The sequence below is a fragment of the Salvelinus sp. IW2-2015 genome, unplaced genomic scaffold (genome assembly GCF_002910315.2).
Source record: "Salvelinus sp. IW2-2015 unplaced genomic scaffold, ASM291031v2 Un_scaffold1675, whole genome shotgun sequence".
NCBI lineage: Eukaryota > Metazoa > Chordata > Actinopteri > Salmoniformes > Salmonidae > Salvelinus > Salvelinus sp. IW2-2015.
Genome location: NW_019943077.1, coordinates 89,632 through 107,524, shown reverse-complemented (window position 1 = coordinate 107,524; position 17,893 = coordinate 89,632). Strand labels below are relative to the sequence as shown.

General features: G+C 45.3%; 1 protein-coding gene across 1 annotated transcript in view; it reads left to right on the top strand.

The window, feature by feature from the left end:
• LOC112071657 (receptor-type tyrosine-protein phosphatase S) overlaps window positions 1–17,893 on the top strand; it is a 107,530-nt gene that overhangs the window by 6,308 nt on the left and 83,329 nt on the right. The window contains exons 2-5 of the mRNA XM_070439468.1: window positions 5,660–5,737; window positions 10,898–11,105; window positions 14,959–15,104; window positions 15,796–15,937. Of these exons, the coding sequence (XP_070295569.1) occupies window positions 10,967–11,105; window positions 14,959–15,104; window positions 15,796–15,937 (427 nt within the window). The 5' untranslated portion in view covers window positions 5,660–5,737; window positions 10,898–10,966. The remainder of the gene's footprint in view (window positions 1–5,659; window positions 5,738–10,897; window positions 11,106–14,958; window positions 15,105–15,795; window positions 15,938–17,893) is intronic.

Below are 17,893 nucleotides of genomic sequence, written 5' to 3'. Positions count from 1 at the left end.
CTGAGAGAGAGAGAGGAGGCTGAGAGGAGGAGAGGGGCTGGGAGAGGAGGAGTTGAGGAGAGGAGGGCTGAGCAGAGAGAGGAGGGTGTGGGAGAGGAGGGCTGGAAGGGCTGAGAGGGAGGTGAGGAGGAGGCTGGAGAGGAGCGGAGAGGAGGGCTGAGAGAGAGGAAATGTATGACCATATTAGAGAGCATATTTTTCCCTTAGATTACAGACCCACAAAAAATTAAAAAACAAACCCAGTTTCTGATAAATTCTTATATCTACTGGGTGAAATACACAGTGTGCATCATAGCAGCACGATTTGTGACCACAAGAAAAGGGCAACCATGCAAGAACAAACACCATTGTTGTTATACGGCCCATGCTGTATGTTTATTATTTTCCCTTTTGTACTTGAACTATTTGTAACATCATTACAACACTGTAGATAACAATAATATTGTTTATGTACATTGATGTAGATAGAAACATACAGTTTTGTACTGTAGGCCACTGCATCCAGTTTTGGATGGAGGGTTCTGGCATAAAAATAGTTTTATTCGTCACATAACCAGATAAGTGCATAAAATGGGTGTGCTTTACAGGGTGAGCCATAGTATTACCAGCACCCGCTGGAAACAAATAGGGTTAAGTGCCTTGCTCAAGGCAACATAAACACATTCCCGCCTGTCGCTAGGGTGTTCAAAACACGACCTTTCACCACTGGGCCCAAGCACTCTAACCGCTAGGTTATTCAGCTGCCCATACAGGTGTGCATGTACTGCCGCCCATAGCAGGTGGACATTGTTAACTGCCGCCCATACAGGTGTGCATGTACCTGCCGCCATACAGGATTGATACATGTACCTGCCGCCCATGATCAGACGCTGGCTACAGGGTGTCTAGCCTGCCGCCCATACAGGTGTGACATGTACCTGCCGCCCCATACAGGTGTGCCATGCTACCTGCCCCCATACAGTGTGTACATGTACCTGCCGCCCATACAGGTGTGCATGTACCTGCCGCCATAAGCCGTGTATCATGTACCTGCCGGGCCCATACAGGTGTACAGTAGACCTGCCGCCCATCACGTTGTGTAGGTCGCATTACGTGATACCTGCCGCCCATACAGTGTACATGTACCTGCCGCCCATCCAGGTGTCATTAACCTGCCGCCCATACAGGTGTGCATGTACCTGCCCCCATACAGTGTGGTCCTTCGCCATCATGTAATGTACCTGCCGCCCATACAGGGCATGTTGGTCCTACTCGTGCCTAATCCTCTGCACATCCTGGTCGTCCCATTTCTTTAGTACATGGATGTCGCATTGTACCTGCGCCCATAACAGGTGTCATGCTTACCTTGCCGCCTCTATTTACAGGTGTCCGGCATGTAACCTGCCGCACCCATACAGGTGTGCATGCTACCTCGCACCGCCCCCTATACAGGACTTGTCCAACGGTGTAACCTTGCCGCCCATCATGCAGTAGGCAACTAAGCTATGTATACAATGACATAACCTGCCGCCATAAACAGTGTGCCAATGACCTGCCGCCCATACAGTGTGCATGTACCATTGCGCAGCCCATACAGGTGCATGTACCTGCCGCCCATACAGTGGCATGTACCTGCCCCCATACAAGTGTGCATGTACCTGCCGCCATACAGGTGTGCATGATACCTGCCGCCCATAACAGGTGTGATGTACCTGCCGCCCAACAGTGGCATGTACCTGCCGCCCAGACAGGTGTGGCATGGTACCTGCCGCCCATACAGGTGTGCATTGTAACCTGCCGGCCCAACAGGTGTGCAGGTACCTGCCGCCCAGTACAGGTGTGCCATGTACCTGCCGCCCATACAGGTGTGCATGTACCTGCCGCCCATACAGGTGTGCATGTACCTGCCGCCCATACAGGTGTGCATGTACCTGCCGCCCATGGATAAAGGTTTGTGGCAGGCTCATATATGCTAATTGAGCAGTGAGTTGACAAGGTCTCAGCCATCAGGCTGCTTAATAAACCAATGAACAGACAGACAGACAGACCAAGGACCTGTTTTAATGATAGAGACAGCAGGGATGTTGACAGGTCTGAAGTGTTCCTCTGGTTATTGGTGGGGGACATTTGCCTGTTTCTCTCTGTTGAAGCTGTTTATCCTAGAGAAAGTGATGTTTAGTCTTAGGAATTAGCATCATCTCTCTCTGTCAGTGAGAATGTGTTATAGTGTGGGTGTGTGTGTTTGCAGTGTGTGAATGAATGTGTGTGAAGGCTGTGATAATGWTTCTTGTCCATATACAGCTTTTTATGATCAGAGACTCTTTACAAGTATTAACATGTCAGCTATATGAAAGTGAGCATGTTGAATACAGCAATGATTCCCTGTCCTTTTTGTTGTGTGGCCCACCTAAGTCTAATAGGAGTCAAACCAACAGCAGTGTTTTGAAAAAAAGAAAGACAAAAAAAGTATTTTGTTTTATTATATTTTTTACCAAGGACCGACTAATCCTGTCTTGAGCCTTGCCCTCAAAAGCACCAGCTGGTTACCTTGGGATMATTTTGAGTACAATATCTTGTCCCAGTCATCATGAAATCTCTCCTCCTAACAGTATCTTCCCTCTTCACTTTAACTACAACAGATAAAAGAGATGCAAAACCTAGGTTACCATGGCAACAAAGGTCACAGGGTCACCATCATATCCTGGACAATTCCGTTTGATTTGAAAGTCATATTTATCCAATCTGCATTATGCTACAGTCTACCATAAGGCCGCCAATTCAATTGAACAGCCACACTGTGCTTTGAACTATTCTGCATAGGCCTGGTTGCCTGTAAGTAAATGTTTCCCTTCCTTCTTAACCAATTGTGTAATCCGGCCTATATGTACTTTAATACCATTTGGTGCTATGTTTCCTGCGTTTTAAAAGCCAGTCCATCTGTTGGCTCCATCTGAGGGCACATACTGTACAGTCAGTGAGCAGATGCCAGTAGTTCCTCTGTGTCTGTCCTTGAAACCCCTTTTAGCTGAGTAGGCTTACTGTACGGGACAGTACACCACCGCTTTGGAGATATTAATGTGACCACAACACTGCACTAAGCACTTGACTTCACCACCAATGTGAATCAGGTTGGTTAAACCCTTTGGTGCAGTCAGTGTGGGCTGTTTGGGTCGGATAAGGAGAAGGTCCTCTGTAGCTCAGTTGGTAGAGCATGGCGCTTGCAATGCCAGGATAGTAGGTTTGATTCCTGGGACCACCCATATGTTAAATGTGTGCATGCATGACTGTAAGTTTCTTTGCTAAATGGCATGAATATGCTTTCACGGATCAATGAGAGGACTGGTGCAGGTGCTAGGAGTACTGTATATCTTGAGAATGCAGCCAAGAAAGTAGAGTTTTTGTCACATAGCTACAGCCACTGCTGAGCTCAAACTCAGGCAGGGAGGTCTTTAGGCTCCTGCTATGGGGACTTAAGTGGTCGAGAGGAAATCGAATACTGAGATTAGTTGAAGGAAAACAAAGCGTATGCCATACACGGCTGCACGCACCCACACACACACACACACACACTCAGGAAGCTTAACACACAGTCTTTCTAAGCCCTTCAGTGCCCATTCCTCCTCTCCAAACCCCAGAGAGGAACGATCACTAAATGCAGCATCAACCACAAGCCAAGCGGAAGCTCCCTACGGTTCGAAGGGAATACATTTTTTAAAATATATTCATTCTCGGAAGTGTGATTTAAGGATCACTCATCCTGGCTCGCAGCTTAACATGARTAAATGGGGTAATCTCTTGATGGCTTCTGGTTTGGGAATGTTTGAGCTTGATAACGTTCCTTATTCCCAAATATTCCTTCCTGTAGGAACTGGTATTAATTCTGTTTGATACAGTTCTGTACTTGTATGTAGGGCTAGTATGTTATTGCTAGTGGGAATAGCTAATACTGGGAATTTCTAAATACTGCTATATAACTCAGGAACATTAATATTGCAGTTTTGTTAAGGGACCCTGGTCTGAATCTTTATTGGTATGCAGCGGAGTAAACAGTGCTCCTGCTAGGAGACTGACGGCTAGGAGACTGACGGCTAGGAGACTGGCGGCTAGGAGACTGGCGGCTAGGAGACTGGCGGCTAGGAGACTGACGGCTAGGAGACTGGCGGCTAGGAGACTGGCGGCTAGGAGACTGGCGGCTAGGAGACTGGCGGCTAGGAGACTGACGGCTAGGAGACTGACGGTTATGTAGTCTTGTCGGGAAAGGCTTGGATGGCTTGTGAAGTGGGAATCACAGGAACACAAAGACAACAGCTCCCCTGCACAAAATGTAACCGAGGCCGACGCAGCATCAGCCTGCGGTAAGACGTGCCTCATCCTTGGCTGCTTCTCTCTCTCTGTGTGTGTGTGTGTGTGTTTGTGTGTGTGAAAGAGAGGCTGAGAGAGTGAGTGTCGGTCGAACCCCATGATGCTTTGCCATCTGCCGTGTGTGTATGTGTCCACATGTAYGTTTGTGTGTGTGTGTACGTGCATGTGTGAATGACTGTCTCTTTGCCAGCAGGGTCTAGATGCTCCAGAAGCCTCTCCCTGGCCTTACTGCAGCTCCGTCTCTATACCACATCATAGGAGCTGCTCTTGCCCAAAAACACACTGGGCTGAAAATGATTGCAACTGTATGGAACTATACATGCATGTGTATATGAATAGATTCACAAAGTGTATACATACTACAGTAGGAAATCTGTAATGATATGGAAGCAAAGCCCCCTCCATCAGTTTGTGTGTGCTTGTGCATGTGTACTACAGTGTGTGTGTGGTTTTGTGTAGTCTGATTTTCTATCACTAAACTCATGTCTGTTCACCTGTATTGGTCTGGAGACACTCCTCATCAGTCTGTTCACCTGTATTGGTCTGGAGACACTCCTCATCAGTCTGTTCACCTGTATTGGTCTGGAGACATACTCCTCATCAGTCTGTTCACCTGTATTGGTCTGGAGACACTCCTCATCAGTCTGTTCACCTGTATTGGTCTGGAGACACTCCTCATCAGTCTGTCCACCTGTATTGGTCTGGAGACACTCCTCATCAGTCTGTTCACCTGTATTGGTCTGGAGACACTCCTCATCAGTCTGTACACCTGTATTGGTCTGGAGACACTCCTCATCAGTCTGTTCACCTTGTATTGGTCAGAAGAACACTCCTCCTGGTTGCTCTCCTGTAGCTACTAACTGCTGTAGCTAGCTATCTCCCAGCTACTGCTTGGCCATAAACCTACCCAAAGAAACAGATCCTGCTTGTGATCTCACGTCTCACTGGTTGATTTGTTGTCATGGAGACAGGGCCCGTAGAGACTCAGCCCGACTGTGGTGCAAGGCATGCTGGGTAAGAGGAAGGGGTGGGGTACAGGGGAGGGTGAGGGTGAGGGTGAGGTGATAAAAACCAAACAGTGGAACAGGAAAGTGATGCTTAGGATCATAATAGAGACATTACCATGAATTACCCTTAATTTGCTGTTAGATTCCTTACGAGGTATCTCGCAAACTGAAAATAACTTAGCCTTGAACAGGGTGGGGCTCACAGAAAGGCTGTATGTGTCTTTCTGTGTGTGTGTGTGTGTGTGTTGTTATGAGGTTGCACATACCCTCAGGTAATGATAACTCATCTCCTCCTTCCTGTGTTGTTGCAGGTCCACTGGATGGTCACACTGAGGATTCCACAGAGCAGGCCATGATGCCTCAGCCAGGGCTGTAGGGAACACCCAGAGGTAAGGACACACACATGGCCCTGATGCATGGTACTGCTGATGTAGTATATGCTGTGTGTAGGTACAGTACAGTAATATCTCCACACTTGGCTGGAGAATAAGTTAAAGGGATACTAATGAGGCCCTTTATCCACTTCCCTAGAATCAAATGATACCATTTGTATGTCTCTGTGTCCAGTATGAAGGRAGTTAGCATTGGCTTGTGAAACTACCTCCAACATGCTAGCATGAGCAGAAAGCATGAAAGCATCTGCTAGCATGAGCAGATACCCATAGACTTCCAGTCATTGCACTAATGTTAGTTAGCAATTGCGMTAGCACAACTTAGCAACTTCCTTCAAACTGCATGCAGAGACATACAACTGGTATCCACAAGTTCATCTGACTCTGGGGAAGTGGAAAAGTGCATCATTGCCAAAATCCTTTAAAGGAACGTGTGCCAGGGTTGAGCATGAAAGCACAGAGGCAAATAGGCCATTCTGACTGCCAGCCAACAGGGTCAATGCAGTGGGAGTAGAGATGGGTTTTAGAGGATTAACAAGTGTTAGGACAGATCCTGGCAAGGCCTGCAGTACAGTAGCTAGGACTGTTTCTCCATTCACAGATAGACTTACTGTAAGCCCCTTTGTTTAACTGTGTTAGTGGACCACAGTCGGGCAGCTGTTGCAGCTGGGGAACGGGTCGTGGTGAAAGAGAAGGATCAAAGATTTAGATAGCAGGTTAAATACAAGCGAGAAGAAAGAGACAGGAGGAAGGAACCGGGGTGGGGTGGGGGCGGCGGGGGTAACAGAGAGATGGAGAGAACAGGGGACAGAAGGGAATTCACGGGTTTAGATAGCAAGGTTACTACAGAGGAAGAGACAGGGGACAGGGAAGGATCACGGTTTAGACTAGCAGGTTAACTACAAGATGGAGAAGACAGGGGACAGGGAAGGATCACGGGTTAGATAGCAGGTTAACTACAAGATGGAGACGAGGGGACAGGATGAAGGATCACGGGGTTTAGGATAGCAGGGTTAACTACAAGATGGAGGACAGGAACAGGAAGGATCACGGGTTTAGATAGCAGGTAACTACAAGATGGAGACAGGGGACAGAAGGATCACGGGTTTAGATAGCAGCTGGGGTAACTACAAGATGGAGGAGAACAGGGGACAGGAAGGATCACGGGTCTCTAGATAGCAGAGGTAACTACAAGATGGCAGAGCAGGGGACAGGAAGGAGCCGGTTTAGATAGCAGGTGTTAACTCTTAATTCTCCCAAACCCGGATCCGGGAGCACCCCCCACAGGTAAAAAAGCTGACTAGGCATAGCCTTAGCATAGGTCACAAGTAAATACTACGCATCTAAATATCATTAATCACAAGTCCAAACACCAGATGAAAGATACACATCTTGTGAAACCAGCGCATAATTTTCTGATTTTTAAACCTGTTTTTCAGGGAGACACAATATTAAATTATTAGCTAACCACATAGCAAAAGACACAATTCTTTTCCACACATTTTTTTCCTGTCATGGCGTAGCATACCACAATTTGACCAAAATAAAGATATATAAGCGCCAACTAACCAAGAAAACAACTTCATCAGATGACAGTCTGATAACATATTTATTTGTATAGCATATGTTTTTTGAAAAATTTGTATTATTTCAGGTATAAATCACGTTCTCTAACTTGCGAGCTGCACATCTGAAAATAGTGCCGAAGCCTGCCAGAATAATTACAGAGACCAACGTCAAATACCTAATTATCATCTTAAAAACATTTCTGAAAAATACACAGCCGTACAGCAAATGAAAGCCACATCTTGTGAAATCCAGCCAATATGTCAATTTTTAAGTGTTTACAGCGAAAACAAAACAATATAGCATTAATATTAGCTTAAGCACAATAGCCAGAAACACAAGCATTTTACGCAGCAGCACAGGTTAGCGATCTAACCAATGACAGCAAAAAGATAGATATAATTTTGGAACTAACCTTGATAACTTCATCAATGAAGTCTGTAACATATATATACACAATGCATATAGGTTTTGTTCGAAAATGTGCAAATTATTTAGCAGCCAATCGTCGGTTATACAATGTGATCAGTGGCAACCAGGTATGATTCTGGTCGCGCCATCTTGGAAGGCACCTAATCTAATCATTAAATAATCGTAAACTGACTAAAAAATACAGGTTGGACAGCAAATGAAAGATGCATTAGTTATTAATGCAACCGCTGAGTTAGATTTTTAAAATTAACGTTACTAGACATACAGTGTGCGTACAGCCAGACTAGTGCCGCAATAATGGCGGACAAATCCGTTTACCATTTTTACACATAAAATACGGCAATACATCATAAATAGCTCTTACTTTTGGACGAGCTTCCATCAGAATTTGGGCAAGGTGTCCTTTGTCCAAAAGAATCGTTGCTTGGTTGTAAAAGTCATCTTCAACTTCGGAATTAGCAGCTAACAATAGCGTATGTGGCCACAACATGCCCAAATCCTCAAAACGCGAATACTAAGGAAATTCAAAATAGCAATATACTCGCATAAACTGATATAACTCGGTTTAAAATAACTTCGTTATGATGTTTCTAAACCCATATTCGAATTAAATTACAGACGGATATATCTAAGGCTGATAACTGAGCGTTTCAAAATGCCATCCTCAGGTCTTGCTTTGCCGTAATGACGAATGTCGAAAAGAGAGCTCCCTTCGTTCCTTGGCCTTTTATAAAGGTTTGAGATCTACGTAGAAACTCCATTTCCACTTCTCATTGGTTACTGACATCCAGGGGAAGGCGGTGTAGTCATGTCGACCCATAGGATACATACAGAGCTTTAAACTGATCTGAGAACAGAGCCTCGTTTTCAGACCTTCCGCAGTTCCTGTCATGAATTTCGCTGCAGAAAGAGTTCTGGTTCACCCACAGACATAATTCAAAACGGTTTTAGAAACTAGAGATTGTTTCTATCCAATAGTAATAATAATATGCATATTGTACGAGCAAGAATGAGTACGAGGCAGTTTAATTGGGAACGATAAATGTCCAAGTTGAAACAGAGCACCCCCTGTAGTGTCAAGAGGTTTTAACTACAAGATGGAGAGACAGGGACAGGGAAGGCGGAGCTGGGGATGATGAGATTGGGTGAGAGAGGGAGAGACGGGACAGAGAGACAGAGACGGGACAGGGGACATGTAGACAGGGACAGAGGGACAGATATACAGGGACAGGGAGAAAAGGAGACAAGACAGGAGAAAGAGAGACAGGAGAAAGAGAGATAGACAGGGTGACAGGAGGACATTGAGACAGGGGACAGAGAGACAGGGGACAGAGATACTGGGGAGATGGAGGACAGAGAGACAGGAGACAGAGAGAAACAAGGTACAGACAGTAAGGAGACAGAGAGACAGAAGTTAGACGGAGTGAAGGGATATAGGAGGAGACATGTATGAGATGAGAGAAGGGTAGACCAGAACAGAGTTAGTGACAGACCACTCAAGATGTAATTAGATCAGGACCAATTCGCAACAGTGGGAAAGAAGTAATTCCAGAATGAATTTATTTCATCAGAAATTTCTCTAACCCTTTTACACATGCTACCGTGCAGATCAGCCCAGTTTCTGCCAGTCAGGCAGTTCAACACAGGACCCACAATTGACGAGGACGAGGCAGTATATTTGCTTCTTATCATCCCCTGCATCATGCTGATGATGCTCGCCAATAAATTGAGTTTCTTTAAGAGGAGAATTCATTGCGCTGCTGGAATGGTACTTGAATGAGCTCTGATTAGGTTGCAGCTATTAGGTTATTGAATTGAAAAGTAAATCCTGAAAGCTTTTCTATTCCATATCTATTAGGAAGTGCTCTCAGAGCCTAGATAAGAGAGAGGGGGAAGCAGGGAAGTAGCGCTCCATGAAATATATGTCAGATGGACAGATACGTTTAATAGACTAGTTATATTTAGAGCTCAAACAGGGTTATAGAGCCAGACGCTAATTCCTTTTAATGGTGTCATTAGCCCGTCAGTCTGATAAGAGCTGGATAATTCCATAATACATATTAATATGGAACACTCCTCCAGAATGGTAGGACGTTTCTGTATTAGGATCACAGTCAACCCTTTCACTGGATGTGGAAAACTGTGATAACTTTGGGAAGTGTAGGACGTGTGTGTTGTGGGTGGGTAGGTGTGCGCACACACGTGTACTTGTGTGTGTTCCTCTAATCATCTGTATGTGTCTGTTCTCTCTCTGTGTGTCCTCTCTCTTCTGTGTGTCTCTCTCTGGTGTCCCTCTCTCTGTGTCTCTCTCTGTGTCTCTCTCTCTGTGTCTCTCTCTGTGTGTCTCTCTCTGTGTGTCTCTCTATGTGTGTCTGCTCTCTGTGTGTCTCTCTCTGTGTCTCTCTCTGTGTCTCTCTCTGTGTCTCTCTCTGTGTCTCTCTCTGTGTCTCTCTCTGTGTCTCTCTCTGTGTCTCTCTGTGTCTCTCTCTGTGTGTCTCTCTGTGTGTGTTCCATCAGTTCTGAACAGAATAAATGTGTGTATGCTATCGTGCAGATAAGGAAGGAGGGAGGGAGGGATAGATGTGACCAGAGGAGTTATTGACTCCTGGGCAGGGAGCTTCTGCAGAGCTCGGCTCTGAAACACCCAGCTCAGAGGAGTCAGGCCCAATCCCCTTGGCTGGACTAGGATTACCCACAGGACATCTWTTATAGGGGGGCTTTACCGTCTAACATAATGGACACTCTTATTGAATATTGCATGGTGCCCGGATGGCCAAACACACCTTTTGCTTTAATATCCTCTTTGACTGAGTGTTTCCCTATTAGGGGCACAGAGGTTTTATGAACGTGTGTACCACAGGAGGTTGGTGGCACCTTCATTGGGGAGAGGACATGGAAACCATGTGTTTGATGTATTTGATGCCATTCCACCAATTCCGCACCAGCCATTACCATGAGCCCGTCCTCCCCAATTAAGGTGACACCAGCCTCCTGTGCTGTATACACATGCAGAYGCTTGCTTGACCTCTAAAGGGTTTTTCATTCAATTGACCTAGTCTGCTTTCATCACCGGCTATGTTAATTGTTCTTCAAAAGTATGTTTTCTCCRTCATATGTATTTGTACATATTTGTTTAAATTTGTTTGTTTGTTTATTCAGAGTGCCAAGCCCTGCTGAGGGAAGTTTCCCCCCCATCCCCCACCTCCATCCCCTATTGCAGGAGGTACCATGGTTCCCCCCAGGSCAGGTGGAACCGTAGCCCAGTCCAGGGCGACTCGTACTAGGTACRGACTCTGCTTCTACCCCCCTTGTCTGCTACTGCCACTGCTGGTGCTCACATCCCTGCCCAACCTGTCTGAGGCGGTGGGTAAGTAACACATTACAGATATACTGTATGTTAGTTCATGTGTCTGTCCATCTGTATGATGTTTGTTGAGATATTTATGTGTAGGTTTGTCAGTTTGTCTAAATGGCTGTCCGTGCCTCTACTGTATCTATCTATCTCTCTATATCTTTGTTCTCTCTCTTTATCTCTCTCATTCTCTACCTCCCTCCCTCTTTCTCCTTCTCTGCTGACTGACAGCTGTAACAGTGAGTTGTGTTGGTCAGCGCTAGCTGCAGTGAGTGGTGACGTGGTGTTGATGACCATCTTCCTGTCTACCTGTCTATTTTGCAGTGATAGGTGTTTAACAAGCTCTGTAATGCACTGAAAAACGGTGAACACACGTCAGCACATACTCAATCTTCACCTTTATCAAAGTATCATGTCTTCATATGTCTGGTCTTGTGGATCTTAAATGAGACAGGGGAACATAGAACACATCTCATTTTAACCCTGCAACACTGAAAACGCTATGGAAGTATGTGGCATTCAAGAACAGAAATATTTTTTAACACACTGGTGAGTAATGAGGGGTTGTCAGCACGGACTCAGTCAATCATCACATTTAGGCTATTGTATGAAAGCACGTCTTGATATGTCTTACAGTTCTAACATGCTGACTAGACTGGGAATGCACGTATGTCCTCCTGCGCCATTGAGCGCATGTTTATTTTGTTCATCCACACCAGAAGTGATCAGGACACGCAAGTTGAAATATCAAAACAAACTCTGAACCAACTATATTAATTTGGGGACAGGTCGAAACACATGAAACATTCATAGCCATTTAGCTAGCTAGCTTGCTGTTGCTAGCAAATTTGTCCTGGGATATAACATTGGGTTGTTTTTTTACCTAAAATGCACAAGGTCCTTTTTTTCTGGATCTTTGAAGAATTTCAACCCATTTTCACACAAAATCGTGTGTTTCTCTACTCCGACCAACTAATCCACAGATAAAAGGGGAAACCTAGTTAGTTTTTAGTAATCCTCTCCTCCTTCAGTCTTCTTCTTCTGTGGACTTCATATGGTGGTTGSCAACCAACTTTAAGGTGCATTACCACCACCATCTGGACTGGAGTATGGACCTCAGTTCATCTTTCAATCACCCACGTGGGTATATGCTCCTGAAAACCAATGAGGAGAGGCTAAGTTCTATTTTAGCGCCTGGTAACGCAGATGCTTGTTGACGCGCGAAAGCAGTTTAGATGAAAATATTGAATAACATGTATGTGTACATTTATTTTGCAACGCTCTCGCATGTAACACTCGCGAGAGAGTCATAAATATATATACAGTACCAGTCTAAGTTTGGACACCTACTCATTCAAGGGTTTTTGTAGGTATATATATTTCTTTACATATTTTAATGTATTATTTCCCCCTAACTCTATCACCCCTGCCCTAATTGGAGTAAACTAATGGACAACGACACTTAGGCTTCTACTTCCAGGTTATACATACTATATCTAGATGTGTTACCTTATGTATTTCAGTCAACACTTCTAGCAGTGTTGCTCTGTGACTCGAAGAAGATAGCGGCCCCAATAACAGCCCCAAAATAGCAGTCGTATTTCTAACTCTTATGAAGCGCCTATGTTAATATTTGTTTTGGTTGGAATACTTAATTGTTATGGCTCGGACTATGAGTTTTCCGTGACCGTGTAACCTCACAAGGAACAACCCTGGGCCATAGTTTTAGGCTACTTCTGTAATTGGCATGGATTTACAGTGRAACGGTTTGATCTGGTCAGACTTGTCCAGACAGGTCTAATTTCCTGCATGCAGCCGTAGAGGGGGTGATTATAGTATTATAACACGCACCTGCTACCTACTGCCGCATATCTCCACATTACCCCTACCTATCATTGCTATTAGATAATCATAGCCTTGTGGTGTTTCATTACGATAGGCCAGAGATATTAGAGTCTATCATTATACCCTGCTGTCAGCCAGGGAGTGAAGGAGTGAAGGCTATTTGGCCCGCTGCTTTTAAAGGGACAGACAACCTTCTTGAGTGTCCTCATAGAATTCAATAGCATTCAAATGATGCAACTGGTTCTGTATATCTGGGTTTATTATAGATCCATGGAACYGGAACCGAAGGCTCCAACCTGGTTCAGAATGCAGCCAGAGGCCAGTATTGGTCATAGAAATAGAATTGGTTCTGGTTAGCAGTGGCAGTAACACACCAGTAATCACCTCTTCGAAAGTGCAAAAATGTAAACCGATGTTGAATATGAATTCAACCCCCTTACACAGCTCCGCAAAGTAGTGCAACACTTCACAACTAACAGTGTATGGTGCCGTGTATGGTTGAAAGACTACAATAATACACTGTTTTTTAGACAAGGTATTGTTGAGGTTTCTGCTCAGGCACTTTACCTCGCAGCTCAGAGGTAGGCTGGCTGCTGTGTGACTGTTACTCACTGAAGTGTGAAGTTAGCAGCGGAGGGAGGAAAGCCAGAAAGCCAGAGTGCTTTTCTGTCTGTCAGTGATTTGAGGGGGGATGATGGTGTGGTTTCTTCAGCTGCTTCTTCTCTCTAGAGTAGAACCGAATCAGCATAGCAAGACCTGGCCCAGAGAGGGAGGAGGGAGAGAGGGAGGGAGGTTGCTATGGTGAGGGTTAGGCCGGCTTTACCCTGATGGATAGAACGTATTCTGCAGCTGAGGAGGAGTTAAGCTGGCTGCCATGGTAACAGTCCACAGAAACAGAGGGACAGAACTGTGTGTGTGTAAGAGAAGATTAACATTTATGAAGTAGCTTGACAAGGTTGGATTTTTTGCACAATGGAGATGTATGGATTCTGTTCCTGGAATTGATTTCTATTTGCCGTTTCTAATAAGCATACAGTATAGAGAAAAGGAAATTGTTTTTGCTCCCAGAGAAACAGACAGCAGCTGATATGTTTGATAAGTCGGAGCTAAATGAATGTTTCTAAGGCAATATAACATTTTATAAAATAATACTTTATAAGAAGGAGCTTCAAGTAAAAGAGATACTGTATATAGTGTTAAAGAGATACTGTACATAGTATTAAAGAGATACTGTATATAGTGTTAAAGAGATACGGTATATAGTATGAATGAAATGCATAATGTATGCAATCTGTAAGTCCTTGTTCTAAGTCCTTGTTCCTTGTTCTTGTGCTTAGGACCTCCAAAAGTCTAGGGCCGGCTCTGACTGCATGTGTGGGTWTGGATGTGGGTAGGCACTATGCAGACCCGCCAGCCACTGCGGCCCATCATGATGAGTTTTTTTTTGTGGCTCCCACCCCATCAAAGTTGCCCATCACTGCATTAAAGCCAATTATCTCCTGTGAATTTCCACGACCCCTTTTAATACCCTCGGCATAGCACCCACCCATGTGTTCTAACAATCTGTGCTGCATAGTGGAGTAGCATGCCTCGGGGTAGTGAAAAAACCTGCTCCTGTGAAGATGAAGCACATATTTTATTGATGACACACAGGAAGTCCTTGGTAATGTCCTCTAAATGGTAGCCAGGAAGTGGACTGTACTTAGCGGCCAATCACCACGTCCATCACGACACAGTGATGTCATGTCAATCTCTTCCTGTCCACGGCTTTGGACTAGTTGGCATCTCTTCAGTGAGAGCTGTCTGTCTTTAGGGACGCCCCGTGATGATTTATGTATAGTCCACAGGGAAAGTATTAAGTAGCATCATTCTAATAATGTATAATATCTCTCTCTCTCTCTCTGTCCCTCTGTTTCTCTATCTACTGTTTGTTGTCTGAGCTGTATTATGTCTTGGACTCCTGGCTGCAGAATTTCCATACGAGGACAGTAAAGTTTTAATTGAATTTAATTGTCTATCTCAGCGGCACCCAAGTTCATCAAGATCCCCGGGGACCAGATCGGGGTTTCGGGGGGTGTGGCCTCGTTTGTGTGCCAGGCGTCAGGTGACCCCAAACCCATGGTCAACTGGAACAAGAAGGGCAAGAAGGTCAACTCCCAACGCATAGAGGTGAGTTAACACTATACTCCCAACGCATGGAGGTGAGTAACACTATACTCCCAACGCATGGAGGTGAGTAAACACTATACTCCCAACGCATGGAGGTGAGTTAACACTATACTCCCAACGCATGGAGGTGAGTTAACACTATACTCCCAATTCATGGAGGTGAGTTAACACTATACTCTACAGATCATATTAGCAGTGGTGTACTGAAGAAAAAATACTTTAAAGTGCTACTTAAGTAGTTTTTGTGGTATCTGTACTGTACTTTACTATTCATATATATATTTTCTTGGTCCTTCTTGGTCCTTCGTGGTCGTGCCTGGTTAATCACCTGGTTTCTGGCTCTTCCTGGTTCTATCTACTAGTTTCTCTCTTGTTTTCCTCCTCATTCCAAACGGTTTCCTGACTGTTTCTCTACTGACTGTTTCCTGACTGTTTCTCTACTGACTGTTTCCTGACTGGTTCTCTACTGGCTGTATCCTGACTGTTTCTCTACTGACTGTTTCCTGACTGGTTCTCTACTGGCTGTTTCCTGACTGGTTCTCTACTGGCTGTATCCTGACTGGTTCTCTACTGGCTGTATCCTGACTGGTTCTCTACTGGCTGTATCCTGACTGGTTCTCTACTGGCTGGTTCCTGACTGGTTCTCTACTGACTGTTTCCTGATTGCTCCTTATCTCTTCCTCTCTCCTAGACAATAGAGTTTGATGATGGAGCGGGGGCCGTACTGAGGATCCAGCCTCTCAGGGCCCCCCGAGATGAGAATGTCTATGAGTGTGTGGCCCGCAACAGTGAGGGAGATGTGGCCACCACTGCCAAGCTGGCCATCATACGGGGTGAGTGTGTGTCTGTGTGTGTGACTGAGATCCTCTTCTTCTTCATGATCATCTTCATTAATTCTGTCCATTTTAAGCACACATATCTTGCACACACACACACTCAGACACACACACACACAGCTGCCCACGGTCTCTCCCTTCATTCCCTTTACTGCCAACATAAGACGTAACAAACACCATGCTTACACACCCTTCTATAACAGGAAAGAAGCAGCTGTTCTTTTAAGTCTGAGAGTTAGTGTGAGTTAGTTTTGTTTGGCTGTGTTGAGGGCCAGTTAGCTGGTGTGCGTGTGATTTAGACTACGGCTTCTCTCTCATAATCACTTAATTCGTTCTCTTCCTAGACCAAGATGGTGTGAGTCTAATGCAGCCTGTTCCTTCAGTGCTAAGCTAATCTAATGTACTCTCTATAGTGCTGAGCGCTAGCCTAGCTGTTGGCTGGAGTTGGCTGTACGCCTAGGAGCTGTGGACTGGGCCTCGGCCCAACACAGGGGAGAGGGACGGAGAGAGGGAGAGAGAGAGTGGGAGAGATGGAGGGATGGCATATCAACACATTTTTACATAGGAAAGCAGAGGATTAGGACCGCGCTAGGATTGGAACCCATTTCTTCAGGAGGGAGGAAGAGGGATGGAGGGATTGAGGGATTGAGAGAGGGATACACAGCAGGATGAGGGGAGGAGAGAGATGGGGGGTGGAGTGGGGGATGAGGGGGAGGAGGGGTGGAACAACAAGAGTGGGGATGGAGAGTGACGGAAGGGATAGAAATAAGAGAGGATGTAGGGAGGGAGGGAGAGAGGGGTTGATTTGTCAGCCTTGGTGTTTCAGTAGAAGGCTGGTAGCCTGGGAAATATTCTTCTGTCCATCTGTTAGGCCTGTCATCACACAAACACACTCAATCCCTACTCTGTGTCTGTGGGACATTACTACAAAAACTGTAAAGCCCTTCACTGTGTGTGTGTGTGTGTGTGTGTGGTGTGTGTGTGTGTGTGTGTGTGTGTGTGTGTGTGTGTGTGTGTGTGTGTGTGTGTGTGTGTGTGTGTGTGTGTGTGTGTGTGTGTGTGTGTGTGTGTGTGTGTGTGTGTGTGTGTGTGTGTGTGTGTGTGTGTGTGTGTGTGTGTGTGTGTGTGGTGTGTGTGTGGTAACACATTCTGAATTTGAACTCAGGTATTTCCCAGAGGTGTAGACAGACAGGTAACTGCTAACTCTAACCCTTTCCCAGAAGTGTAGACAGATATTTCTATACCTTACAGTCTGTCTCCTAGACCTTGACTGCACCATAGACTAGTAGGTATAAATGTTATAGGAGAGACTGAGGTTACTGAAAGGTTTCGCTCTGCCCTCCACCAAGATACAGTGCATTCAGAAAGTATTCAGACCCCTTTACTTTTTCCACATTTTGTTACATTACAGCAATATTCTATATTGAATTTAAGAAAGAAATCCCTCATCAATCTACACACAATACCCCATAATGACAAAGCAAAAACAGGTTTTTAGAAATGTTTGCAAATGTATTTAAAATAAAAACTGAAATATCATGTTTACCAAAGTATTTAGACCCTGTACTCAGTACTGTGTTGAAGCACCTTTGACAGTGATTACAGACTCGTGTCTTCTTGGGTATGACGCTACAAGCTTGGCACACCTGTATTTGGGGAGGTTCTCCCACTCTTCTCTGCAGATCCTCTCAAGCTCTGTCAGGTTGGATGGGGAGCATCGCTGCACAGCTATTTTCAGGTCTCTCCAGAGATGTTCAATCAGGTTAAAGTCTGGGTTCTGGCTGGGCCACTCAATGACATTCAGAGACTTGTTCCGAAGCCACTCCTGCGTTGTCTTGGCTGTGTGCTTAGGGTCGTTGTCCTGTTGGAAGGTGAACCTTCGCCCCAGTCTGAGGTCCTGAGCGCTCTGGAGCAGGTTTTCATCAAGGATCTCTCTGTACTTTGCTCCGTTAA